Source organism: Sorex araneus, chromosome 1 (genome assembly GCF_027595985.1).
Source record: "Sorex araneus isolate mSorAra2 chromosome 1, mSorAra2.pri, whole genome shotgun sequence".
NCBI classification, from domain to species: Eukaryota; Metazoa; Chordata; class Mammalia; order Eulipotyphla; family Soricidae; genus Sorex; species Sorex araneus.
In genome coordinates, this window is record NC_073302.1 from 194171929 (window position 1) to 194182236 (window position 10308).

Here is a 10308-nt window from a genome sequence, read left to right on the forward strand (position 1 = left end):
GATCCAGCTCTGAGCCGCCAACAGGCAGAGGCAGCAGCGACCGTCTCCCGGAGAGATGAGACCCTCGCTCCGCACGTGCAGCCCCCATTCTCCGGCGGAGCTGCACCCCGGGTCAGGCGGGGCGGCCGGGAGGGCGAGACCCCGGGGCGGGGGGGGCTGGGAGCCACAGGTGTCAGCGGCGTGAGGGCTGCGGAGCGAGAGCCTATGTGGCGCGGCCACCCGACCCCTGGCTCCAGCGGCCGCCCCCTGCGCCTGGCCCGAGCCCCTCAGACTGGAGCACGGTCGTGTCTTCACCCCCTCCGGCGCACGGGCCGGGGACCCGGTGCCACGGCAGCAGGACGGGGCAAAGCGGCCTGCGGCCAGCGTGCAGAGTGGAGGAAGCAGCCCACGGTGACAGAGCAGCCGTGAGACGGTCCCTGAGCCCCAGGGTCACGCTGGCGGTGCAGGTCGCAGGGCAGTAGGGAGAAGCCCCAGGGCAGGCAGCTGGGAGCACGGGGACGCCCGGGGTCTATCTGCAAAGCAACCCAGAACCCCTGCTGGGCTGCGCTCTGGGTCAGTGTGGCCCCTGGAGGCGCCAAGGCCATGGTCAGGGCCCGAGGGGCCTTTCTGGGATGTCCGGCTGCACCGGGTGGGCTGCCAGGAACTGTCTTCACACAGCCTGGACCCCGAAATCACAAACACTGGCCAGAGGGGCCCAAAGCACAGCAGACTCACGTGGGCACCCTCCCGAAGGCCATCTCAGCACCCCTCACTCCCAGACCCCAGACCGGGAGGAGTGTGGGGGAGCTGGAGGAGTGGGGAGGAGCGAAGGGGAGTCTGAGGGAGTGGGGAGTGGGGACTAGTGAGGAGCAGTGGGGAGGAGTCTGAGTGTAGTGAGCAGTGCGGAGAAATGGGGTGAGTGGGGAGGAGTAGGGAGGAGTGGGGAGGAGTCTGGGAGGAGTGAGGAGCAGTGGGGAGGAGGAGTGGGGAGGAATGAGGAGTGAGGAGGAGTGGGGAGGAGTGTTGGAGTTGAGGGGAGGAGTGAGGAGGAGTGGGGAGGAGTGAGGAGTGAGGAGGAGTAGGGAGGAGTGTTGGAGTCGAGGGGAGGAGTGGGAAGGAGTGTTGGAGTCGAGGGGAGGAGTAGGGAGGAGTGTTGGAGTCGAGGGGAGGAATGGGGAGGAGTGTTGGAGTCGAGGGGAGGAGCGGGGAGGAGAGGGAGGAGTGAGGAGTGAGGAGGAGTGGGGAGGAGTGTTGGAGTTGAGGGGAGGAGTGAGGAGGAGTGGGGAGGAGTGAAGAGTGAGGAGGAGTGGGGAGGAGTGTTGGAGTTGAGGGGAGGAGTGAGGAGTGAGGAGGAGTAGGGAGGAGTGTTGGAGTCGAGGGGAGGAGCGGGGAGGAGAGGGAGGAGTGAGGAGTGAGGAGGAGTGTTGGAGTTGAGGGGAGGAGTGAGGAGGAGTGGGGAGGAGTGAGGAGTGAGGAGAGGAGGAGTAGGGAGGAGTGTTGGAGTCGAGGGGAGGAGTGGGGAGGAGAGGGAGGAGTGAGGAGTGAGGAGGAGTGGGGAGGAGTGTTGGAGTCGAGGGGAGGAGTGGGGAGGAGTGTGGGAGTCGAGGGGAGTCGAGGGGAGGAGTAGGGAGGAGTGTTGGAGTCGAGGGGAGGAGTGGGGAGGAGAGGGAGGAGCCTGAGGCAGACCTCAAAGACCGGGCTGACATGAGCACTGCCCCATCTGTGGAGCCGTCTGCGGTGGCCAAACCTGGAGCTGCTGCCCTGAAAGGAATTTCCTGGATGTCAGTCAGACTAGCTGCATGCACAGTGACTTTCCAGAAAGTTCTGTCTGCAGCCAGCGCTGAAGCAGTGTTCTTGGAGACAGCGGCAGTCCATGCCCCGCGCGGAGCAAGGCCACCGGCTGAGCCAGGGGTTGTGAGGGCTGCGGCACCTTGGTGAGCCCGCTGGCCTCTGTCTCCGCCTCAGGCTCCGTGGAGGGGCCAGAGCAGCCCCGTGGCCCTGCAACCTGCATCTCTCTGGTGCATCGGGGCGGGTGGCAATCCCTGGCGCCCACAGCTGAGTGGGAGGAGCAGCGGAACCCCCACAGACCCTGCACGGCCCCCACAGACTCGGCCCCTCTCCAGACCGTGGGCACGCTGGCAGCAGGTCAATCCGGAGAGGACGGAGGGCCTGGGCTCAGCCTGGGCCCTGGGCAGAGCCGCCCGTGTCTCTCCCTGGGCTCCCGCTGAGCAGAACCCCAGGACTGGGGGCCACACTGGGCACCACAACCACTGTCCCAGGGGTCACTGGGAGGGGTCTCTGGGGCAGATGTGCCCTGTCCCCTGCCCTTCGGCGCACGCGTCCCTGCAAAGTGCCCTGCTCAGGCCCGGGCCAGACTCGGGGACAGGTCCCCCTCAGAAACCTCGTCTGCGTGAAGATGGGGCACCCAGACACCCACCGCCGGCCAGTGAGAGGCCGCGGCTTCCACACCACGGAGCCTGGTCATCCTGGTGGCTCCCCTGAGCCCTCCCGTTCCGGGGTCACCGAGTAAACTAGGGTGCTCCTGGGTGACCCAGGCCGTGACCTCCAGTGCCATATGCTCCCCAGAAGTCAGGAGCTCAGTGGCAGTTCCTGTGTCCAGCCCAGCCCTCACCAGTGACCACCTGCACCGCTCCCTGCATCCCCAAGGCCAGTGCCCATGCTAAGGGGACAGGTCTGCATCCCCTCACGAGGCCAGGCCCAGTGTCCACACTGAGGGAACGTGTCCCACGTCCCCTCTCCTCAACCCTCACGAGGCCAGGCCCAGTGTCCACACTGAGGGAACGTGTCCCGCATCCCCTCAACCCTCATGAGGCCAGGCCCAGTGTCCACACTGAGGGAACGTCTCCCGCATCCCCTCTCCTCATCCCCTCACGAGGCCAGGCCCAGTGTCCACACTGAGGGAACATGTCCGCGTCCACTCTCCTCAATCCCCTCACGAGGCCAGGCCATGTCCACACTGAGGGAACGTGTCCACGTCCACTCCCCTCAACCCTCAAGGCCAGGCCGTGTCCACACTGAGGGAACATGTCCGCGTCCACTCTCCTCATCCCCTCACGAGGCCAGGCCGTGTCCTCAGGGGGAATGTGTCCCGCATCACTCTCTCCACCCCCTGCAGGGCCAGGCCGACAGCACCGTGGTGGGCTAAGATGTCCTCACTGTAAACGTTAAGCTAAGCTCGCCCATGAGCAATCCTCCAGCACCGAGATCCCCTACCCGGCGTGGGGTCCTGCTCCTCAGGGACACTGTCTGAGGGTCGGGGTCCAGGGAGACACCAGGTGAGACTGGTGGGCTCCCGCCTGACCAGGGACTCCCGGGACAGAGAATCTGCCTCAACATCTGCCAACCAATGGGAGAAGCCATGCCCTCCCTCCAGTGACGCCACAAGCTGGACAGTTACTGGGCTGCCTGGAAACCAGACCTGCGGGCAGGTCCTGCCGGAGGCATCCAGGCACCCAGCTCTGAGCTGAGGGAGAACCAGAGGCTCCAGGCCAGGGAACCCCTTTGTGCGGCCTCAGGACTGCTCCCTGCGCCCCACCAGAGGTGGTCAGCTCCCTGTGGCTTCAGCCCCTGCACCCTCCAGGCCCCAGGGAGACCCAGGACCTGACCCAGAGCTGGACTGGGTGCCACTGCCCCCTGGTGGCTGTCCTGCCACAGGCACAGCCCCACCATCACAGGCCCATGTGGAATTCCTCGCCCCTGCACCAGGGGCCAGTGGCCTCCCTCCCACAGATCATCTGTATGAGAGCCTGGACGGCGGACGTGTCTGACTGGAGACTGGATGGTGTCACTGCTTGTGAGGAGACTACGGACAGTGTCTAAGGAGGCTGCGGCCAGCGTGCCCGGGAGGAGACTGTGGACAGTACCTGTATCTGAGGAGACTCTAGGTGGTGTTTGTGCCTGAGAGGAGACTGTGGACAGTACCTGTATCTGAAGACCATGGATGGTGTCATTGCTTGTGAGGAGACTGCAGTGTGCCCATGAGGAGACTGAAGCGTCTCTGAGACTGTGGGTGGTTACCTATGTCTGGAGACTGGCTGTCTTTGCTCAGAGGAAACTGCAGGCAGTGTCTGTATTGTACCTGAGACCATGGACAGTATGTGCCTGAAGAGACTGCGGATAGCCTGTGTCTGAGAGACAGGGAGGCCGTGCTGGCAGGAGGCTGCCCCAGGTGACAGTGCGTGTGGCAGGACCTCAGGTGGTGAGCAGTCATCTCCTCCCAACCTGTTCCATGGGGCAGGGTCGCTATCCAGAAAACGGGGTAGGGATAGTGGTCCTGTCCCTACCCCGCCAGACCCCCGCCCCCACTGGCTCCCGTGGATGCAGCTCCCAGTAGCCCGGGCTCACTGGGCAGGCGCCGGCTCCTCAGGGAACCTCTGCTCCACCCCTCAGGCCACACTCCTCTGAAGCTCTGCCTCTGCCCCGCCACCCCCCGCCCAAGATCCTCTAAGCTCGGCCTCCTCCTCCCCCACCCCCCGCCCAAGATCCTCTGTGCTTTGTCTGTGTTGCTGGGCTCGGGCTCATGTGCAGCCATGCGGAGCGGAGAGAGATGAGAAGGCCCAGGCTTAGGTGGATGCTCTGGACACGCAACCCACAGACCCGCAGCCAGGGGGCAGCCGTGTCAGGTCCCGTGGGGCTACATCAGGGGAGGCGCCGAGCCGGGGGGGGGGGGGGCACATCCCAGCTCAGCTCCATCAAGGGCCGCAGGACCCCTCAGCAGATGCTCCAGCCCCAGGACTCCGAGGCCACTGGGCAGTGTGATCCTTCTAGAAGCAGGCTGGAAACAGTCTCCACCAGTGTTTCCAGGGCTGAGGCCAGGGAGAATGTTCTGGACTTGGGTCGGAGGGCTTCCCCATGGAGGCCATCAATGGGCTGGGGGTGTGCATGACAGGGCCCCGGAGAAGGGCCCCGCGTCACACACCCCTGCACAAAGGCAGCACAGAACAGGCCCGCCAATGGTGCTGGAGTCCATGGGCTCACCGAGACGCAGGCTGACGCTGTGCATGAGAACCAACCTCCACCCCCCACTACGGGCTCCACACGTGCCAACACGGGCACCTCTGGGACCACCCGCGTCTTGCCGCAGGACACACTCTCCAGGGCCCCCTCAGCTGCTCCCGGGGCTGCAGGTACACGGGGTGCAGCAGCCCCTCCTGACATGTGCCCGTGAGAGGTGTGCAGGGACACCGGGACAGAACCTCCCGCCCAGGCCCCCAGGCCCTGCTACACACACACACACACACACACACACACACACACACACACACACACACACACACACACACACACACACACACACTCAGACGCCCACGCCACACGGCAGCTCCGTCCCACGTCTCCACCACGCCCCATGGCCACACACTTGCGTTCCGCTGAGCCCTTCAAAGGGTTTGTGACTTCATGATGCATGTTGGGTATCAGCTTGTCACAGGAGCCTACCATGCACACAGACGCCTTCCTGCATGGGGTGGCAGCTTGGTCACGGATGAGTCCCATGCAGCAGTGCCCAGGGTCCGTGGGACCCTATGACGCGCTGAGGACCGAGCTAGGTCGGCTCCACACAGTGTCTTTCCCTCTGGCCTGGGTGGACGCTTGCTTAGGGCAACACCAGTGGACGCTGGGCCAGAGGACGCCTGGGCTCCCAAGGGGCCATGCCGTCTGCAGCACCTGCTGGCTCTGGGCTTGTTCCAGGCTGGCGGCTGGGTGGCTCACGTGCACCCCTGCTCAGGCCACACTGGAACTGCGCCGGCTCTGCTGTGCCTTGGCGGGATGTGGGGCGTTCTGCTTCTCTCTGCGCCCTCCTGTCTGCACACGGCACAGAGGCGCAGTGGCAACGTGTGACTGTGCGTCCAAGGCACCCCCCTGCTGGGGCCTCCTGCACGCCCCCCCCCCCGCCCTGTGCTCCCTCTCCTGCAGTCCCACCCACTCCCCCCGGAGCCGGGCAGTCCCGCCCAGGCCCCTGCACCCCGAGTGCCTCCAGTCCCGGCTCCCGACACAGCCGGAGGTTCCGCGGAGCCCCCAGAGGCAGGCTGGTCACTCAGCCCCAGGGACCACGCTGGGCTGAGCCCAGGGCACACCCGGCCTCAGCTGCCCGGAGCCTGGGGCCCTGTGGCTCATGTGCCCACTCCTGTCCAAGGGGCTCCTGACAGGCGCCGGGGGGCCCGCGACCCTGGCCCTGGGCTCACAGGGCGACAGGCGCAGCCAGGGAAGAAGCACACGAGTGCCGGCCTGGGGACGCCCTTTATTCTGGCGCCCGGCCACTAGTGACGCTGCTGCCGGAACTGCAGGCCGCAGTAGCCGCACGTGCCCGTCTTGGTCTCCTTGTCCTGCAGGGGGAGGGACACAAGCGGGCGACAGTCACAAGCGGCCCACACCCAGCAACCCAGGGAGCGGGCCCTGCCCCCACCCAGGGGACACCCCTGCAGTGCAGGCACAGTCCTGCCAGAGCAGCAGGACGCGTGTGCGAGTGCACTTGTCTGTGTGCACACGTCCTGGTGAATGATTGTGTACCCAAGTGTATGTGCATATATGCAGGGGAGGTGAGTGCGCGCGCATATATTCCAGTGAATGACTACAAGTGTGTACATGTAGTTATGCACACACCTACACACCGCCATGTCTGTAACATGTGTGTAGTGCCTCAGTGCCTGTGTATATTTCTCTCTGTGCATGTCTGTGTATACACGTGTCTGTGCATGGTGATTCGTGTGTTAGCGTAATTGTGTGCATACTATGCAGACACACACATGTGCTATCATGTTTCCAAACGTCATTTTCTGTGTGCAAATGCGTATCTGAGCGTGCACTTGTGTACCGTCATGCATCTGCATGGGTGCCTGCATCTGTGTGCCATCATGCATCTGCACATCCTAGTGTGGTCACATCTGTTCCTAGGTGTGCATATCCGTGCTGTTATGCATCTGTAAATGTTTCTGCGCCTGTGTATGTGCCATCCTATTTGTTCCTATGTGCATGTTGTCATGTGTTTCTGTGTGCGTTAACTGCTGTCATGTCTGGGTGTGTGTGCCATCACATGCCTGTTCTCTGTTCCTATGTGCATGTTGACATGTGCTTCTGTGTGTGAACTGCTGTCATGTGTCTTGCATGGTTTGAGGTAAGCAAGTATGTATTGTCACACGTCTGCCATGTGTTAGCATTTGTTAACTGTCATGTGTCTTGCATGTTCCTGAGTACGCATGTGACATGTGTCCATGCAGGGTTCCATGTGTACACATGTGTGTGCGCCTCTCTCCCAGCGCTGAACCGCACACAAAGTGGCTTCACGGGAGCCCGGGGACAATGGTGCTGGCTGGGGTCCCATCCTGGGAACCTGGCAGGAAGGTCGGGCCCTTACCAGGTTGATGTACACCCGGGGGTGGCCCAAGGCACCCCCACCGCCGTCGCAGGACACCACGCGGCTCCCCACCTCGCTCACGGGCTGCTCAGCAATGAGGTCAATGGCGAAGTTCTCGTTCACCTGCAACAGGAAGGAGAAGGGTGCGGGGAGCCGGGAAGGCGCGGCTGGCACCACACAGTCCTGGACACGCACCACCCATGCACTCAGTCCCGCACACACCACATCCAGTCAGTCCCACACGCACCATACCCACAGTCCATCGCACACACGCCACATCCACACAGTCCATCCCACACGCACCATATCCACACAATCAGTCCCACACGTGCCACAGCCACAGTCCGTCCCACACGTGCCAGAGCCACAGTCCGTCCTACACGCACCATATCCACACAATCAGTCCCACACGTGCCACAGCCACAGTCCGTCCCACACGTGCCAGAGCCACAGTCCGTCCTACACGCACCATATCCACACAATCAGTCCCACACATGCCATAGCCACAGTCTGCCCCACATGTGCCATGCCATGGCCACACAGTCTGGGCTCTTGGGATGGGCCCAGCCCATACACTCCTGTCACCTCCTCCCAGGGTGTGCATACGCAGACTCGGGCACACACACACACACACGTGTACATTCGGGCACACATGTTCACGCAGAAACCCCACCTGGGCCCAGTGGGCAGCGGCTAAGGGGACGGCGCTGGGACAGTCATGGGGGGGGGCAATTTCCCCCAGCAAGGACCCCCCAAACAGCAAGGTGAGGCTCAGACCTGGGCATCCATGTCTGGACCCAGGGTGACCCCCAGGGAACCTAAAGGCCAGACTGTCCTTCCCAACTCTGGCTGGCCGCCCCACAGCAGCAAGGCTGGGGTCCCGGGTGGGCTGCGGGAAGGGAAGGGGCGGCGGGACCGGGGCTCCCGGGTGGGCTGAGGGAAGGGCCCAGGGCAGCGGGGCGGGGGTCCCGGGTGGGCTGCGGGAAGGGCCCGGGGCGGCGGGGCCAGGGGTCCCGGGTGGGCTGCGGGAAGCCGGGCGCGCACCTCCTTCTGCCGGCCCACGAAGCGGATCCTCCTGTAGTCCCCAACGTCATAGGCCTGCGGGAGAAGCCGAGATCGGGGTCTGCGAGGGGTCCGGCCCGGGGTCCCGGGGTCCCGGGGTCCCGGGGGGCGGCGGGAGCCGGGGCTGGGCGGGAAGCTGGGGCCCGGGGCGGATCTGGGGCGGGGGGCCCGGGCGGGGGTCCAGGGAGGGTCCCGGGATGAGGTGCAGGAGCCGGGATGGGGGTCCCGGGATGGGTCCGGGGCGGGGGTCGCGGGGCGAGTCGGGGTCCCGGCGGGTCCTAGGGCGCACCCACCTGGCCCGTGTGCGTGACCTTCTCCCCGCCCGGGCCGGCGCGCACCCCGAACCACCGCGCCCCCCGCGCCCCCAGCGCCGCCCCGCAGCGGCCCAGCAGCGCGCGGAAGGTCACGGCCGCCGCCATCTTCGCTGACCCCTAACCCGGGTGCGCGTGCGCAGAGCGCGGGGCGGGGCGGCCGCGGTCGGTGGGGCTTCCGGGGAGCCGCTGCCCGGCCCCGCCCCATCGGCGGCCCGGGGCCCGCGTCCGGGAGGCCCGCGGGGTCCGCGAGGGCGGCGCCGTGGCTCCGAGACGCCCGGGACGCCCGGGGCGGCCTCCCGCCCGCCCGGCCACGTGACCGCCGCCATCTTGACTCCGGGCGCGGCGCGCGGGCCCTGGCGTCACCGCCCCACTGCGCAGGCGCGACGGGTGCGGGCGGGCCCCTCCGCGCGGCTGCCCCGCAGGTTCGGAGCCGGCATGGCCTTCGCGAGGACACTGCTGACCGCCCTGCGGCCCCTGCTCCAGGCCGGCGTGCAGGCCCCGGCGCTGCCCTGCCCCGCGCTGCCCTGCCCCGCGCTGCCCTGCCCCGCGCCCGCGCAGGCCTTCAAGACCAAGGGCGTGCTCAGGAAGCGCTGCCGGGACTGCTGCCTGGTGAAGCGGCGCGGCCGCTGGTACATCTACTGCAAGAGCAACCCCCGGCACAAGCAGAGGCAGCTGTAGCGCTGCAGGTGGGGCAGGGGGAGCCGGGGGGCGGGCAGGGGGAGCCGCGCGCGCGGCCAGGTGGGGGGTAGGGGGAGCCGGGCCCCCGGCCAGGTGCAGGGGTCCGGGGAGCCCGTGCCCGCGCCCGCCGGCGCCCCGCTCCCCTCCCAGTGCTCCTGTATCCCAGCCGCTCCAGCAGGACGTGCACGCTCTGTGTGTTTCAGGTCGCAGAGGCCGGGGGTGACCTGGAGGAGGAGAGCAGACCCCTTGGTGTCCTTGGAAGACTGGCTGCTGATCTACCGGGCAGGGAGATGCCAATAAAAATCCCAGCTGGGACTTCTTTGTACCAGGTGCTGTGGCTTCGGGAACGGTTTGGCAAGGAGTCGGCCGCAGGGTTTGGCTGCAGACGGGACCCTGGTGCGGGTGTCCTGTGGGACCAGAGAGTGGGAGGTGCACCGAGAGGTGGGCAGGGGACCAACGGAACAGAGCAGCGCCCAGAAATAGGGCCACGTGCCAGGTAAAGTGGTTTCTAAACAACGTCGTGAAGAACGAACCGGAGTTTCGACAGCGGGTGTAGAACCGGGTTTCAGTCCCTAGTCAGATTGCCGACCCCCTTTCCCCAGGCAGAGCATGGGGTGGAGTAGTGCAGTGGGTAGGGCAGTGGACCAGGCTGGAGCCCTTGTGCGCAGCAGGTGGGTGTTTGCCTTGCACGTGGCTCACCTGGCTTGATCTCCAGCACTGCCTATGGTTCCCTGCGCACTGCCAGGAGTGATCCCTGAGAACTGCCAGGTGTGGCCCCAAAACAGAAAAGTACACGCATGTGAGGTGTATGTGCTTTCATGGACTTGCGTGTAAAATCTAAAAACATGTCTCTGAAACGGGAGGAAACGCTCGGAGTTGAGTTACAGGAAGACGTAAGAAGGG

At 65.4% G+C, this 10308-nt stretch overlaps 2 protein-coding genes across 2 annotated transcripts; one reads left to right on the top strand and one right to left on the bottom strand.

Moving 5' to 3' along the window:
• Positions 1 to 6218: 6218 nt before the first annotated feature.
• NDUFS6 (NADH:ubiquinone oxidoreductase subunit S6) lies at positions 6219 to 8974 on the bottom strand. Its single transcript, XM_055118138.1, has 4 exons — positions 8707 to 8974; positions 8396 to 8449; positions 7352 to 7474; positions 6219 to 6323 (listed from the first exon to the last, which is right to left on the bottom strand). Exons 1-4 carry the CDS (start codon positions 8830 to 8832, stop codon positions 6258 to 6260), a joined length of 369 nt encoding a protein of 122 aa, XP_054974113.1. The 5' UTR covers positions 8833 to 8974; the 3' UTR covers positions 6219 to 6257.
• A 48-nt stretch (positions 8975 to 9022) lies between these two features.
• Positions 9023 to 9730, top strand: MRPL36 (mitochondrial ribosomal protein L36). The gene is made up of 2 exons (XM_055118148.1): positions 9023 to 9413; positions 9609 to 9730. Exon 1 carries the CDS (start codon positions 9163 to 9165, stop codon positions 9403 to 9405), a length of 243 nt encoding a protein of 80 aa, XP_054974123.1. The 5' UTR covers positions 9023 to 9162; the 3' UTR covers positions 9406 to 9413; positions 9609 to 9730.
• The last annotated feature ends 578 nt before the right edge of the window (positions 9731 to 10308 follow it).